The sequence below is a fragment of the Phyllopteryx taeniolatus genome, chromosome 12 (genome assembly GCF_024500385.1).
Source record: "Phyllopteryx taeniolatus isolate TA_2022b chromosome 12, UOR_Ptae_1.2, whole genome shotgun sequence".
NCBI classification, from domain to species: Eukaryota; Metazoa; Chordata; class Actinopteri; order Syngnathiformes; family Syngnathidae; genus Phyllopteryx; species Phyllopteryx taeniolatus.
The window spans coordinates 26,842,677-26,860,572 of record NC_084513.1 but is presented as its reverse complement, the minus strand read 5'-3'; the positions used below and the strand labels follow the sequence as shown (position 1 = coordinate 26,860,572).

At 41.9% G+C, this 17,896-nt stretch overlaps 1 protein-coding gene across 7 annotated transcripts in view; it reads right to left on the bottom strand.

Annotated features, from left to right (window-relative positions):
* The window catches only part of mmadhcb (metabolism of cobalamin associated Db), a 40,859-nt gene that overhangs the window by 4,573 nt on the left and 18,390 nt on the right, over positions 1-17,896 (bottom strand). For 3 of the 7 annotated variants that reach the window (XM_061792371.1, XM_061792370.1, XM_061792377.1), the window contains 6 exons: positions 6,929-7,061; positions 6,515-6,723; positions 4,699-4,792; positions 4,213-4,343; positions 4,025-4,141; positions 646-732 (listed from right to left, as the gene is read on the bottom strand). In XM_061792371.1, the coding sequence (XP_061648355.1) occupies positions 646-732; positions 4,025-4,141; positions 4,213-4,343; positions 4,699-4,792; positions 6,515-6,723; positions 6,929-7,061 (771 nt within the window). Of the gene's footprint in view, positions 1-645; positions 733-4,024; positions 4,142-4,212; positions 4,344-4,698; positions 4,793-6,514; positions 6,724-6,928; positions 7,062-13,321; positions 13,428-17,896 lie in introns of all 7 variants that reach the window. The other 4 variants (XM_061792372.1, XM_061792375.1, XM_061792373.1 and 1 more) reach the window with 4 other exon arrangements.

Here is a 17,896-nt window from a genome sequence, read left to right as displayed (position 1 = left end):
GGCAGTAACGCGTTACATTGTTTGTCACACAAAATGGTAGCATTAAAGAGCACTGCAACTTGCATTAGAAAAAAAGAAGAAGAAAAAAATTCCCCTAAACGTCAAGACATTGGAATTTTTGGGGGGATAAAAAATATTTATAGATATTAGGGCTGTGACTCGATAAAAAAAAAATCTACTTAAAGGATTTGCAATTAATTAATCTTGATTAATCACTTTTTTGTTTATTTAATTTATTAATTAATTTTTTTAACTTGAAAGCTTGAGTTACCTGCAATTATTATTATTATTTTTTTTTAGATTCAGCGGTTTTCAGTAATGAGCAATGCAATACGGAAAGGCGGGCCACAGGGGCCACAGGAACCTTTTGCTACCAGAAATTCCTGCACCCAGGAACTCAATGTTACTGGGCTAGTTGGTGGAAAAGGGGTTCATGTTAGAGGATTTTGCGAGAACACAATTTGCTCGAAACATTCACAGTAATACTGATGATGAGTTATACTCTGAGGTATAATTACCTATCAATCAGATGGAGAAGAAACAGTGGGCAGTTATTCTTAATTTATTTTGAGTATGTCATTTAGGTTAACCACACTTCTGAAATACCTGCGGGCCTAAATGTTTAAGCTTATATAAGGGTCTTACCGCCAGGCCTGAGGACGGATCTATGAAGTCTGCCCAGAATCCCTCTCTTTGCAGAATTAAGCAGATCTCTTTCGCTCCATCTACAAACTACAAAGGGTACATACAGTTCAGTATTTATTTATTTAAATAAATAAATAGATAGATAGTGTGTGCGCGCGTGCGTGCATGCGTCAGTGTGACTCTGTAACATCCTATATCAGTTTCTGTGAAGAGGTTTGTGTACCAACAAAATCTTTTCGCACATTCATCCAGGCTGCCAGCTGAATTTTCAAAGACACTCCAGTCTGTCCAGTCTAAACAGCTTTGAAGTTCCATCTTGGCTTCATTTGTCCACTTTTTCACTGTTTTCACTGTAGGCTTCGCGCATTTAAGTTCTTGCCTGTACGTCGGTATTAAGTGAATTAAGCAGTGATCAGACGAGCCCAGGGCTGCACGAGGAATAGCACGGTATGCGTTTTTTAAGGCTAGCGGCAACGTCATATTCGGTTAGATTTCCGGCAACAACCGATGACATCACACCCAGACGTCATTTCCCCCGCCCCATTTCAGGTGATGCAACATAACATTTTCAGTATCAAACCGAGTGCCTGGAACTGTAATTCTTTCATTTCAGTGACCATTGTGGGTTTATTTCTTTCACAGGAGGGTACCAAAAATTTTGTGTGGCTACAGGGTTTGGAGGGATTACTTTAAAATGTATTCTGATCCAGTTACTAGTTACCTGTCAAATAATGTAGGCAGTGGGCCTGTCACAATCCTTTTTTAAGACGATATAGTTTCCCAAAAACTATGATAATCGATATTGTTTTTTAATGCCTCTAAAATCATAAAAAATAAGCCCCGTCCTGATTATTTTTTATTTATTTTATTGTATTTTTTAGCTTTTAAATCAGTCTTCCTGTTGTGATTTCCTTTCTTGTTTCTCTTTTTTTAAATAGTTTTTTTTTTTTTACTCTGTGATATGGATCTCCCTGGGTCTTAAATGAAGAAGCTGCAAGACTCGCCTGGTTTATATTCCGATAAAAATCAGTTTAGAAGCCCTAACCGAATGAAAATGCTCCATATAAACACCTCAATCGGAATAAATCTGAATGGAATTTCATTTGGTTTCACAGGGAGTGGAATACTCGTACCGTATGTGACGGAGATCGTTTTGAACTACTTATAAGTAGTTTGTAATCTTTTTTTAAATAAACATAACATCTGTGGTCATGAAGTCCTTTGAACGCCTCGTGCTGCACCAACCCAAGAGCGTCACAGGTCCCCTGCTGGACCCCCTTGCCTACCGAGCAAACAGGTCTGCGGATGATTCAGTCAACATTGGACTGCACTTCATCTTAGAACACCCCGACGGCGCAGGGACCTACGCGAGGATCCTGTTCGTGGACTTCAGCTAAGTTTTCAACACTATCATCCCCAAACTCCTCTCCTCCAAGCTTCTCCAGCTCAGTGTCTCGCCTGCCATCTGCCAGTGGATTTACAGCTTCCTGACGGGCAGGACACAGCATGTGAGGCTGGGGGAGGCCACCTCTTCTACACGCACCACCAGCACCGGGGCGCCCCAAGGTTGTGTCTTCTCTGCGCTGCTCTTCTCTCTCTACACGAACGACTGCACCTCAACGCACCCGGCTGTCAAACTCACATCACAGTCATCGGCATCATCAAAGACAGTGACGGGTCTGCGTATTGACAGGAAGTGGAGCGGCTGGAGCTGTGGTGCAGCCGACACAACCTGAAGCTGAACACACTCAAGACTGCAGAGATGATTGTGGACTTCAGGAGGCATCCTTCGCCACAGCTGCCCCTCACGCTGTCCAATTGCCTTGTGTCAACCGTCGAGACTTTCAAGTTCCTGGAACTTACAGTCTCTCAGGACCTGAAGTGGGAGTTCAACATCAACTGAGGATGTCCAGTGGCTTCTGAGGAAGCACGGCTCTGCCACAGGAGCTATTGAGGCAGTTCTACACTGCGGTCATCGAATCAGTCCTGTGTTCTTCCATCACAGTCTGGTTTGGTGCTGCTATAAAAAAGGACAAACTCCGACAGCAACGGACAATCAAAACTGCTGAAAAGATTGTCGGTACCCCCCTACCCACCCTTGAGGACTTTCACACTGCCAGTCACAACAAAGTTAGCATGCCACACAGCTGTTCCCATTAAATGTAGTGCACATGTGTACACCCGAGTGGAATAGATCATATCACGTGAACAGTTGACTAGAGATTTTCAATCGGAAAGACAAAAAGTCTCCATGTAAACCCGGCTACTGTGTGGTTGGCCGAGATGTCAAAAGTACTGGTATTCAGTACTTACAGTGCCATGAAAAAGTATTGTTAATGTGTAATCGTGTAATGTTATTATCAGACTAATATAACCCAAGTGAACTTAAAATGCTGTTCTTAAATGGTGAGTTCATTTATTAAGGGGAAAAAAACTTCAAAATTACCTGGCGCTGTGTGAAAAGGTAATTCAAACCCTTGTTAAACCATGAATTAATTGTGACTAATCACAATTTTTGGTTAATTTTCACTCATCACACCCAAGCCTGACTACCTCCAGACCTGTTGAATCAAGAAATCACTTAAATAGAATCTGTCCCGACAAAATCAAGTCAGTCAAAAGATCTCAAAAAGCTGCAACAAAATGACGCGATTAGAAGAAATTCCAAAACAGTCGAGAAATAAAGTAATTGACATGTATCAGTCTGGAAAGGGTTACATAAGTGTGAAAGTTCCGTCCGAACTTCCGCTGGATCTTCATCTGAACCTGTCTCCTATACTAACATTGTCATTAACGATCAGAGGACTATATTTTTTCAGTTAAAGATGTTTTAATGCCAGAAGAGTTGATACACAGCGCTGAGAGACAGACTGCATAGCAGCTGGAGAGTGTCTGTCGTCCCCTAGTTCATTCCTTCCTCCCTGGGTGACAGCCCTTTGCTGTGTACCCTTAACTGCTGTGCTGATCCTGTGCGGTTCACTGCAGCTTCACAACACAGAGTGGGGCCAGACGGCAGAGACACGTTAGCCCAAACACCAAGCACATTGCACTTCAGGCAAGATGTTTATTTTCAAGTTGTGGGCATACTTTGATGGCTAACTTATTATACTTATAGCCATATCTCAACAATTCAGTACTAGATTTATTGTTCCCAGTCTTTGCACATGTTCTCAGCACTTCAGACGTCTATCCATCCATCCATTTTCTGAAGCACTTATCCTCACTAGAGTCGTGGGTGTGCCGGCACCGATTTCAGTTGACTTCGGGCGAGAGGCGGGGTACACCCTGAACTGTTGGCCAGCCAAATGCAGGGCACATAAACCACCATTCCCACTCACATTCACACCTATGGACAATTTAGTGTCTTCAATGAACTTACCATGCATGTTTTGGGAAAGTGGGAGGAAACTGGAGACACGGGGAGAGCAAGCAAACTCCACATAGGCCCTCCGACCTGTGAGGCAGATGTGCCAACCAGTCGGCCACCGTGCCTCATCTTCAAACATATTTAATGTATTTAGGAACAAAACAAGGATTTATGTTTTGGGGCACTTTAAGGCAGCTCACCTTGTCAAGCATGTGATCTCTCTCTTCTTCCACAGCAGAACACCATGCTGTCATATCGTTCTTTGTCTTTTGAGTCACTGTGACCACAGTCACATGACAGCTTGGAGCCTCAGGAAACAGGTATTTCAGATCTGTTTATCACAAAATTTAAGAGAAATCTCTGACTACCACATCGAATTCCACATCTTGTAGTCAAACTTTCACAAAATAGTAGACGGATGGTCATCTCCAAGTGTGGGATACCAGGACATGACCAGAGGTCAAGGTAAACAGGAAGAAATCACTTCAACATTTTCCTCGCTTCAAGAGCGGTATTGACACACATTTCAGAACCACTGGCGTGACAAGCAATTCATCACTGATTCTATTGAGTTCAAACCAAAGTTGGTATTAGAACTAGGGAAAATACCTGACAAACTAAATGTTATTACAATAAAATGTTGTTGCGCCTCAACTTGTGTTTTTAGTGTAATGTCAGTGAATTACCTTGCTTTAGTTTTTCAGGGCATGACTGGATGAGACACTCCACAGATTCTATATTCATTTCTTTATTGGTATTGTGATTTGTGGTTGGGTCATCCTGCACATACATGGATGCAAACAAGTACACACACAGAATCGGAATCAGATTTGTAAATTGAAATTGCAAACAAAAAACAAGACTATCAAACAAAACGAATTGAATTGCAGCAAAAAAATAAGACATATAATCCAACTCGAGCAAAAAACAAACAAAAAAATGATATTACTTGCAATGAAAATATTTTTTGCTTGCGATGATAATCTTTGCGTGTGCGCTTCCAGACTTTTTGCTCAAGTTCCAATCTCTGCGCGTGCACTCCCTGCTTTAGTGCTCATGTTCCAATCCCTGGGTATGCGCTTCCTGATTTATTTTTTTTGCATTTTCTTTTGGGCACAAACCTCTTGGCTGGGTGGGCTTAAAATAATTTGTCCTCATTGGCTAATTTGTTTTGAGTGATGAAAAATCCCCCCAGATGTGATTGTTTTTTTTTTTTCATGTCACACTGAGCAGAGCCAGGGACAAGAATAAGAAAATAAGAATAATTAAATTTTTGATCAACTTAAGGAAGTCTAAGTATCTATCATATACATTGTCAATGTTGTACTAGAAAGAAATGATCTTTTACATTATGCTAGTAGCATTAGAAGCGCGCAGCCACAGTTTATCAACAATTTAGCAGCTAATAATCTTTAGTTATATTGCTAACAGCTACTATACTGACTCGTCCGTACTGAATACATATGGCCATTGGCCACATTTCTTTATCATCTCATGATGACCTGAGAATTATGTTACTAAATAAACACTTATAACCAGCACGGCTTAAAGATGGAATTAACATAAAAGAGAACAAATCCTAAATAACTTTTAGGATTTCCTGCAAGAGCTTGATTATATATAATATCTACTTTTAAAGTTAGCCTGTCTTTCTTACAATGTGTTAACAAAAATAAAATAATTACAGATAATGATTTGCTTTTGATAATCCATCCATTTTCTTTACAGCTTCCCCTCACTAGGGTCGCGGGCTGCTGGAGCCTATCCCAGCTATCGTCGGGCGGGAGGCGGGGGTACACCCTGAACCGGTCGCTAGCCAATCGCAGGGCACATAGAAACAAACAACCATTCGCACTCACAGTCACACCTACGGGCAATTTAGAGACTTCAATCAACCAACCACGCATGTTTCTGGGATGTGGGAGGAAACTGGAGTACCTGGAGAAAATCCACGCAGTCACGGGGAGAACATGCAAACTCCACACAGGCCAGGCCGGATTTGAACCCGGTTCCCAAGAACTATGAGGCAGATGTGGTAACCAAATGTCCACCATGCTGCCATCTTGGGGATCATTCAAAAGTAAGACTAGCCTTTATGTTGTTTTTGGTCAACAGTGGTTTTCACCTTGGAACTCTGCCAAATTCTAAGTTAATGATTATTTTCTAAAAACAAAGTTTATCAGTTTGAACATTAAATATCTTGTCTTTGTAGTGTATTCAATTAAATATAGGTTGAACATGATGTGCAAATCATTGTATTCTGTTTTTATTAATGTTTAACGTCCCTTGGAATTGGGTTTGTAGATAAATTTGATTTGATTTGAGCAACACTCCACGACAGAAAGTTATGAATGGTCAGTGGCTGCGAAACACCATTACCGGCCTACTCAGTTGCTACCTTTTGCCTCCTTTGACATTTTGGGTTTTCCATGTTCAGTGGAGCAACTGTCAGAACTGTCTTTATCTTAACTGAAGCTCTGTGATATATTGTACTGTACTTACGAAAAATTCTTTGATAAGCAGTCCAGACATACATTTCTCAGGGCTCGATGGGGTCGGCAGCAGATCAGGGACCATCTTTTTGATCAGTCTTGTCTTTCGTTCCGAACCCTGCAAATGACATTCAAACCCCATATTACCGGGCATAAAGTAGAGCTGGTCCTTGACACCAAAAGGTTCCTTGTTCTCATCATGCCGCAATGTAAGTGGTCCTGAAACAGAAGGCAACCACAACTGTACTGAAACAGATACTGTCGCTCACAAAGAACAGTGCTTTTAGCCTGGTCTCGACATTTGGGATCCTCAGATACTGAACAAAAAGCACCATTCTAAAACAGGAGGTACAATGGGCTTTTAATTCTCTTATTGTTAAATAATGGATTTTAAAATGTGAATGACAAAAAAAACATGCCATACCATTTATGGAGGTGGCCATTGCCACAGAGCCATCAGATCCACTAGTAGCAAAGCCCATGGTGCTGGCAATATGCTGTACCAAAGCATTAAGCCCGGGGAGATAGGTTGCCAGCCTGGTTCTGCTGTACAACACCTGATCAAGTAATCATACATATTTTATGTTAGTCTCAAACACACATGTTGAAAACACAAGGGGTCCCTATTGAAAAAAAATGGGCATAACAAATGCTGTGTATTTCAGATAAACAGGTCAAGCATAAGCCACAGCACTTTTATAAACAATCACAATGGAATTGAAATAAAACAAGATGATGATTAAACGTCACTTTAATTGAAACAAATTCCATTTGGCAAGATACAGTATGAGCAACTCCTTTGCTGTTTGACATCTTTCTGAAGGATGAAGGCTCTCCTGATCAGTTGTGTTGCATATGTGTTGTTATTGAAATAGTCAGACAAAATGTTTCTAGAGACTTGAGCGCTGCTGTCATCATGTCATTAATCAGTGAAAATTAATGAGCCAGTCCCAGAAGACGGTATGCAAGCTAAAGCCATTACCTCCACTGATTTTGACATAGGGCTGAACGATGAATCTTAGGGGTAGTTCAGTTGAATTTTTCCTCAGAATGTTGAGCCTCCCTTCGGGCTCAGCAGACGAGCTCGCCAACTTTCACATGCGGGAGTCGAGCAGCCACGAGTCCCTCGCAATCAATCGGTAAAGAGATGCGAGCAGGATGGAGAAGCTATGTGCAGCCCGCAGCGAGCAAGCTCCCAGTGCTTTTTGTACTGACCGAATTCAGTCAGTACACTACCAAGTACCAATTCACGTAAAATCAAGGTACGCATCCAGAAGAGCTAGCAGGGTGGAAGCAGACTGGTCCAAGCGGGAGTGCTTCACGGGGCACACCAGAAGCTGTCCAGCCACACAGCGCAGAGGGGAGCTTTGTACGGATGAAGCTAGCTTTCGGCTAAAGAGTGGCGAGGCAGTTAGCAACAGACAGCTAAAGGCTGTTTAACTACTGTTTCAGGGTCGCAGTGTTTTAAAATCGAGCAAGCTGAGTGTAAAGAATTGGTTTCAAGTCCAGCATTCATATGAGACAATCTTAAGTAAATCGATAAACCTAGGTACAAAACAGTGGCGCTAGCGGTCCCTACAAATTTTATCTTGTACTGTATAACATTATGTTTGTGCATAGTGAAACGCTTGGATTTTGAATTTGGATGACTTATCAAAATACTTTGTAATACAATTAAAGTGCATCTTCGTTCCTTCTGCATTTCATTGCAAAGAAGTGTGCTTCAACTCTTTGCATTTCTGTAATATATTGTATTATTTATACTTTATTATTTGTAAAATATTATATCTTTATTGTACAGGGGTGCCTTGAGATACAAGTTAAATTCGTTCAGTAACCATGTGCTTATCTCAAAACACATGAGAACATATTTACCCCTTAAACTGAATGGAAATGCAATTCATCTATTCCAGTCCCCGCAAAAAAAAAACAGCAAAATGTTTTTTAAAAAAACACAAGTAGCAGTATATTGTAAAATACAAACATACATAATGGAAGAGGATTTAAAGATACTAACTGGTTTTACAAGGCGTAATCAAGCCATCTGACAAGCACACACACTCCCACCCACACACACAGTGAAGTTTCATTTGCATGCATACGTGTGCTTTTAAATGTGCCGTTTCTCTCTCTCTCTCTCGCTTTCTCTCTCTCCCCACACACGTACGCGCTCGACCCCCGTCCCCCACCTTTTCGTGCTCCTGTGATCAGTCTGTCTGTCTCTTTCATCTCGTCATGTTCCAAAAACTTTTGTTTTATATGTATGTTAATTAGGACACTTGCACTCAACAGTAAGGCTATGTGTAAAAACACACAGGAAGAACATTAGCCCCACATGACATTCAGTTCTTCTTTCACAAGGTTTTACGAGCCAATCTGCTTTTGCGTGAATCCTCAACATCAATGTCTCACGTCTTCTGCAGACGTACAGTGGTGTGAAAGTGTTTGCCCTCTTCCTGATTTCTTATTATTTTGCATATTTCTCATACTTTGTTTCCCATCATCAAACAAATTGAAATATTATTCAAAGACAACACAAGTAGACACAAAATGCGCTTTTTAAATGTTTTTTTTGTATTATTCAGGGAGAAAAAACATCGAAACCTACATGGCCCTGTGTGAAAAAGTGATTGCCATCCTGTTAAAACAAAACTGGTTTATCATACCCGAGTACAATTTCTCTAGCCACACCCAGACCTGATACTACCACACCTGTTCTCAATCAAGAAATCACTTAAATAGGACCTGCCTCACAAAGTGAAGTACTGTAGAGCAAAAGATCCTCAAAAGCTAGACATCATGCCCAGATCTAAAGAAATTCCGGAAGAAATGAGAAAGAAAGTAACTGAGATCTATCAGTATGGGAAAGGTTACAAAGCCATTTCTTTGGTACTTACTTACTTTGGTACTATTGCTTTGGGACTCCAGGGAACCACAGTGAGAGCCATTATCCTCACATGGAGAAAACATGGAACAGTGATTCCCAGGAGTGGCCAGCCGACCAATATTACCCCAAGAGCACAGTGACAACTCATCCAAGAGGTCACAAAAGACCCGCAGTTATTTTTTAATAGGGGGGGGAACAATCATTTTTTCACACAGCGCCATGTAGATTTGGATTTTTTTTCTCTTTTAATATTAAAAGCCTTCATTCAAAAACTGCATTTTGTGTTTAAATGTGTTGTCTTTGACATTTAAATTTGTCTGACGATAGGAAACATTTAAGTGTGACAAAGATGCAAAAACATAAGAAATCAGGAAGTGGTCAAACACTTTTGCACACCACTGTATCTCAGTAACTTCTCCGGTGTAAAAGATCTCCTGTCCACATCTTCAAATTGTTTGAAACTCCCGGCTGGTGTTACTTTGTTATTTTAGTGTTATGTTAATTGTGAGCCTGTGTGGCTGGTTGTGGTGTTTTCCATCGTTCGCTTGATGCGGTTGTTTCAATTACACAACGTACCAACAGAAAACAACCCTACTCATTATATAGTTAGTTATGAAATAAACTCCAACTGGTAGTGGCAATATACAGCTTGAAGCATTTTTTTTTTTCAAAGAATATCTAATTATATCAGCCAAAGTGTTGCTTGTTGTCAAATTAAGTAGAGCCTTCTGCCACCAAACTGCATTTCGGAAGTTTGGGCTCACAAGTCAAAGTAAAAACCCGGCCAATCAATAGTGCGTACTTCGAAAAACTCCTAAGTCCGGTCACTCGTATCTCAAGGCAACACTATTTTTACACCATCCTTTTTTGCTCATTTGTTTTAAACTTAGGGTATTCTTTTGTTATATCTGTCAGTGTATATATTGTTGCGATGTAAATGTTGCGATTTTATTATTGAACATATTAACATTTATTACCACATAAATACACAAAAGTACTGAAAATTTATACCACTGTGTACTGGTATCGATTCCCAGGTAACGAGAATCTGTGCTATACCGGTTCAAATGTGAAAGGTACACATCCCTACTTTGCGCCGAATTTAATGTAACCGCGAGGTGTATTTGAAGTGTCAATGACCCTTCTGCGTCCATCCTGCAGTTAGCTCGCTGACGAGTGAGCTAGCTGCCTCCTTCATCAACGCACAAGCCAAGTGATCCACTGCTATGCTGTTATTGTTTGGTTATTTGGACTGGCCGTCGCTGGCTGGGCAAGTGGCATAGCTAGTCACACACACTCGTTGCCCTCCACCTCCACATGAACTCAAGCATTGTACTTAAGTTCAAATTTGACAAAGGGTGAGTGTTGTACTACATGTCATTGAGGCCACTTTGTCCTACTTTTGAAATGTTACAATTATCTGACAGCTTATCTAAAATATCTGACATATAACCCAAGTGAACTTCCATCCATCCATCCATCCATCCATTTTCTGTACCGCTTATCCTCACTAGGGTGGTGGGCGGGCGTGCTGGAGCCTATCCCAGCTATTTTCGGGCGAGAGGCGGGGTACACCCTGAACTGGTCGCCAGCCAATTGCAAGGCACATAGAAACAAACAAACATTCGCACTCACATTCACACCTACTGTCTTTAATCAGCCTACCACACATGTTTTTGGGATGTGGGAGGAAACCGGAGTACCCCGAGAAAACCCACGCAGGCCCGGGGAGAACATGCAAACTCCTCACAGGCGAGGCCGGGATTTTAACCCCGGTGTTCAGAACTGTGAGGCACATGTGCTAACAAGTCATCCACCGTGCCGCCCCAAAGTGAACTTAAAATGCTGTTTTCAAATGGTGATTTCATTTATTAAGGGGGGGGGGGGGGGAATTCAGTTACCTCACCCTGTGTGAAAAACTAATTACCCCCCCTTGTTAAAACATTAATTCATTGTGCCTTATCACAATTTTTGGTGAATTTTCACTCATCACACCCAAGCCAGAAAGAAATCACTGAAACAGTATCTGTCCCAACAAAATCAAGACAAGAGAAAACATCTAAAACAAAACTGCAATAAAATGATACAATCCAAAGAAATTCCAGAACAGTCGAGAAATAACGTAAACAACATCCGCCTGGAAAGGGTCACAAAAGCCATTTCTAAAGCTTTAGGATTCCAGTGAACCTTTGGGAGAGCCATTATTCTCACATAGAGGAAACATGGAATAGTGGTGAATCTTCCCAGGAGTGGCCGGCCAACAAAGATTAGCCCAAGAGAACAGCAATGACTCATCCAGGTGGCCACTAAGGAGCTCGGGACAATTTCTAAAGAACTGCAGGACTCCCGTGCCTCAATTAATTAAGGTCAGTGTTCATGACACAACAATAAGGAAAAGACTGGGCAAAAATGGCATCCATGGCAGAGTTCCAAGGTGAAAACCACTGTTGACCAAAAATAACATAAAGGCTAGTCTTACTTTTGAATGATTCCCAAGATGGCAGACCAAAAAGAACATAAAGGCTAGTCTTACTTTTGAATGATTCCTAAGATGGCAGCACGGTGGAAAATTTGGTTAGCACACCTGCCTCACAGTTCTTGGGAACCGGGTTCAAATCCGGCCTGGCCTGTGTGGAGTTTGCATGTTCTCCCCGTGACTGCGTGAATTTTCTCCAGGTACTCCAGTTTCTTCCCACATCCCAAAAACATGCACGGTAGGTTAATAGAGGACTCTAAATTGCCCACAGGTGTGAATGTGAGTGCGAATGGTTGTTTGTTTATATGTGGCAACCAGTTCAGGGTGTACCCCACCTTTCGCCTGAAGTTAGCTGGGATAGGCTCCAGCATGCCCGCAACCCTAGTGAGGATAAGCGGTACAGAAAATGAATAAATGGACGCTTGAATTAAACACAACTCTACACATTACTCGTGATGGTGGTGTCAAACAATTCTATGAAGCTATTTATTTAATCGCAACAAATATTCAACATGTTTTGGGGGTCCCTGCTTCTCTGCGTCTTCTCGCTCTCATCTTAGTGGTGCCCAAGGTGTGAAAACCATTGAAGACCCCTAATATACTGTAAACCACTGTTTCTCAACAACAGGTCTGGTGCTTACCAGGAGTGTTTTAATGGATGCTGAAAGATGGTACAAACAGAGCCAGATGGACATAGTGTCAACTGTACAACCCCAATTCCAATGAAGTTGGGACGTTGTGTTAAACAAATAAAAACAGAATACAATGATTTGCAAATCATGTTCAACCTATATTTATTTGAACACACTCCAAAGACAAGATATTTAATGTTCAAACTGATAAACTTTATTGTTTTTAGCAAATAATCATTAACTTAGAATTTTATGGCTGCAACATGTTCAAAAAAGATGGGACAGGGTCATATTTACCACAGTGTTACATCATCTTTTCTTTTAAGAACATTCAATAAACGTTTGGGAACTGAGGTAAGAAAAAGAGTAAAAGAGTGGCACTCTTTTACTACGAAGCCACGCTGTTGTAACACGTGCAGAATGTGGTTTGGCATTGTCTTGCTGAAATAAGCAGGGGCGTCCATGAAAAAGACATTTCTTGGATGGCAGCATATGTTTCTCCAAAACCTGTATGTACCTTTCAGCATTAATGAGATGTGTAAGTTACACATGCCATTGGCAATAACACAGCCACATGGCATCACAGATGCTGGCTTTTGAACTTTGCATCCATAACTGTCCGGATGGTTCTATCCCTCTTTGGCCCAGAGGACACAACGTCCACAATTTCCAAAAATAATTTGAAATGTGGACACAGAACACTTGTCCACTTTGCATCAGTGCATCTTAGATGAGCTCGGACCCAAAGTAGCCACCGGCGTTTCTGGGTGTTGTTGATAAATGATTTTTGCTTTGCATATTAGAGTTTCAAGTTGCACTTACGGATGTAGCGCCGAACTGTATTTACTGACATTGGTTTTCTGAAGTGTTCCTTAGCCCATGTGGTGATATCCTTTCACATTGATGTCGGTTTTTGATGCAGTGGCGCCTGGGGGAATCAAAGGTCACAGGCATTCAATGTTGGTTTTCGGCCTTGCCGCTTACATGCAGTGATTTCTCCAGATTCTCTGAACCTTTTGATGATATTATGGACCGTAGATGATGAAATCCCTAAATTCCTTGCAATTGTATGTTGAGGAACATTGTACTTAAACTGTTCGACTATTTTCTCACGCACTTGTTCACAAAGAGGTGAACCTCGGCCCATCTTTGCTTGTGCTGCTGAGCAATTCAGGGAAGCTCCTTTTATACTCAATCATGGCAACCACCTGTTCCCAATTAGCCTGTTCACATGTGGGATGCTCCAAACAGGTGTTTGATGAGAATTTGTGGAACGTGTTGCAGCGATAAAATTCTAAGTTAATGATTATTTGCTAAAAAGAATAAAGTTTATCAGTTTGAACATTAAATAACTTTGTAGTGTATTCAATTAAATATAGATCGAACATGATTTGCAAATCATTGTATTCTATTTTTATTTATGTTTAACACAACGTCCCAACTTCATTGGAATTGGGGTTGTAGAATAAACATTTGTGTGTGGGTGTGTTGCCACAGGTGAAGTGTCTCGTGTTCAAGAGAGCTAGGGTATAATGGAAACACCTCAGCAATGCTGAGGCACCATAGGGCCCTCCATCAAGACAACATGCCAGGTGGTTCATGCTCTGGTAAGCTATTTTGAGTGCAATGGAAATACACATTATACTTTGTCCCTGTCTGTGAAAGTTGTATTTGTACTTCACATATGAAATAAATAAATAAAAGTTATTTGAACTGTCTGTCGTTAAGCTGTACGCGTCAAGTAAATATTTTGTTTTTTCCATTAATTGCTGTGGTTGTGGAAGACTGCTTGCCATTCTCCATTGTAGAGGGGAGTGGATTTAAAAAAAATGTGTTAAATCATGGAACCCATTTTATGTTCTCCTACCCGCCAGGTGTGAATTTAAATCAATTACAAGTATTTCTTCTTTTGCTTTGAATTGTACTTATTGCTTTTATTTTCATCTTGTTTTTAGGCCCTGAAACAAATATAATGATTCCAAGGAGAAGGCAAAAGCCACTGTGAGTACATCATCTGCTGTGAGCTTAACATCCGACATGTGGACCTCCATAAATACTGAAGCATTCCTCGCCGTCACTGCCCATTTTTTTTTTTATGAAAACACCGAGATGAAATCTGTTGTGCTGGGTGTTACACACCTCTCGGCATCACACGCTGCATTGAATTTGGCTGCTGTGAAAAAAGACCTTCTACAGTGGGGCATCAGTGACAAGGTCACGTGCCTAGTCACAGACGGAGCTGCCAATATGGCTGCGTGTGCGAAAGAGATGGAAGTAGGTAGATCTTTGTCTCTCCATCACACTCATGTGTATGTACGCATAATAATAATAATACTTTTGCTTGTAGGAGAGACTTTGGCAGGTTCAAAGGCAAATGGGTCGGCCTACGCTGAAGCTTATCCAGGAAGTGGAAACACAATGCGATAGTTCCTACAACATGCTGCAGAGACCTTTTGATGAAAGGTTGCTGCTGCCCTGGCTGGCTTGAGTCTCTTCCCAGCAGCTCAACATCATTTCTGATTCATTGAAGGTTCTGGCACCATTCAATGATGCGACAATTGAGTTGTCAGAGGAAAAGTGTGTGTCGTGGTCTCTGGTCATACCAATGCTGACCATGCTTCATGCTGCACGAGAAGAAGAAATGATAATATGTCCACACCAGAGGAAATCACATTAGTGAGATGTCTGAAAAAACAAGAGACAAACTGTTCTATTTGCAATCTCAAAGAATCTTGTCACTAAACACCATGTTGGATCCCAGATTTTAAAAACTTGGTTTTCTCAGTCCACATAATTCTGCAGAGGCAGAGAGAAGACTTACATCGGAATGTGCTTCAACTATAAGACGCACTTCTCCATCAGTACCAGCTTCAACATCAGCATCAACGTCAACATCAGCGTCAGCATCAACTTCAGCTCCAGCATCATCTGAAGCTTCACAGCCACAAACACGAGGTAATGTATGTGGTACATGAATGTTTCTGTTGTATATGGTGGCTTACAGACTGTTTTTCTCTCTCAGGAAGCAAACTGTGACAGCGCTTGGACAAATCCATACAAAATAGTAAAACCCCATCTACATCTGTGACAGTGAAATGCTACAATTGAAGTTCAGAAATACTTGGCAGAACCAAACATAGACAGACAGAAAGAGCCACTGCAGTATTGGAAACTGCCAAAAATAATTTCCCTAATTTATTCAAACTGACTCTCACTTACCTTTCTACACCAGCATCATCTGTGCCCTGTGAGAGGATTTTTTTCTAAAGCAGGAGAAATCCTTACAAAAAAGTTGGCCCGACAGCTTTATGCTGCCTATGGTAAACAACACTGTCTTCTTCTTTTCCTTTCGGCTTGTCCCGTTAGGGGTCGCCACAGCGCGTCATCCTTTTCCATGAGAGCCTATCTCCTGCATCCTCCTCTCGAACACCAACTGCCATCATGTCTTCCCTCACGACATCCATCAACCTTCTCTTTGGTCTTCCTCTAGCTCTCTTGCCTGGCAGCTCCATCCTCATCATCCTTCTACCAATATACTCACTCTCTCTCCTCTGGACGTGTCCAAACCATTGAAGTCTGCTCTCTCTAACTTTGTCTCCAAAACATCGAACCTTGGCTGTCCCTCTGATGAGCTCATTTCTAATTTTATCCAACCTGGTCACTCCGAGAGCGAACCTCAACATCTTCATTTCCGCCACCTCCAGCTCTGCTTCCTGTTTTCTCTTCAGTGCCACTGTCTCTAATACATACATCATGGCTGGCCTCACCACTGTTTTATAAACTTTGCCCTTCATCCTAGCAGAGACTCTTCTGTCACACACCTGACACCTTCCTCCACCCGTTCCAACCTGCTTGGACCCGTTTCTTCACTTCCTGACCACACTCACCATTGCTCTGGACGGTTGACCCCAAGTATTTAAAGTCCTCTACCCTTGCCATCTCTTCTCCCTGTAGCCTCATTCTTCCCCCACCACTTGGCTCCTCTACTCTTCCTTCTCTCTCATTTTCCTCATTCATCAACTCCTCGAAGTATTCTTTCCATCTACCTAGCACACTGCTGGCACCAGTCAACATATTTCCATCTCTATCCTTAATCACCCTAACCTGCTGCACATCCTTCCCATCTCTATCCCTCTGTCTGGCCAGCCTGTATAGATCCTTTTCTCCTTCTTTAGTGTCCAACCTGCCATACATGTCATCATATGCCTCTTGTTTTGCCTTTGCCACCTCTACCTTTGCCCTGTGTCGCATCTCAATGTATTCCTTTCGCCTCTCCTCGGTCCTCTCAGTGTCCCACTTCTTCTTAGCTAACCGTTTTCCTTGTATGATTTCCTGTACTGTGAGGTTCCACCACCAAGTCTCCTTCTCTCCTTTCCTGCCAGAAGATACACCAAGTACTCTCCTGCCTTCTTCTCTGATCACCTTGGCTGCAGTGGTCCAGTCTTCTGGAAGCTCTTCCCGTCCACCGAGAGCCTGTATCACCTCTTCCCGAAAAGCTGCACAACACTCGTCCTGTCTCAGCTTCCACCACATGGTTCTCTTCTCTGCCTTTGTCTTCCTAATTTTCCTCCCCACCACCAGAGTCATCTTACACACCACCATCCTATGCTGTCTAGCCACACTCTCCCCTACCACTACCTTACAGTTGGTAACCTCCTTCAGATTACATCGTCTGCACAAGATGTAATCCACCTGTGTGCTTCTACCTCCGCTCTTGTAGGTCACCCTATGTTCGTGCCTCTTCTGGAAAAAAGTGTTCACTACAGCCATTTGCATCCTTGTTGCAAAGTCTACCACCATCTGTCCCTCCAAGTTCCTTTCCTGGATACCGTACTTACCCATCACTTCTTCATCACCCTTATTACCTTCACCAACATGTCCATTACAATCTGCACCAATTACGACTCTCTCTCTGTCTGGGATGCTCAGAACTACATCATCTAGCTCCTTCCAGAATTTCTCTTTCACCTCTAGGTCACATCCTACCTGTGGGGCATAGCCACTAATCACATTACACATAACACCCTCAATTTCAAATTTCAGCCTCATCACTCGATCTGATACTCTTTTCACCTCCAAGACATTCTTAGCCAACTCTTTTAAAATAACCCCGACTCCATTTCTCTTCCCATCTACACCATGGTAAAATAATTTAAACCCTGCCCCTAAACTTCTAGCCTTACTGCCTTTCCACCTGGTCTCCTGGACACACAATATATCAACCTTTCTCCTAATCATCATGTCAACCAACTCCCGAGATTTTCCTGTCATAGTCCCAACATTCAAAGTCCCCACATTCAGTTCTAGGCTCTGTGTTTTCCTCTTCTCTTTCTGCCGAAGAACCCGCTTTCCACCTCTTCTTCTTCTTCTTCTTTGACTTCGACTTCGACCCACAGT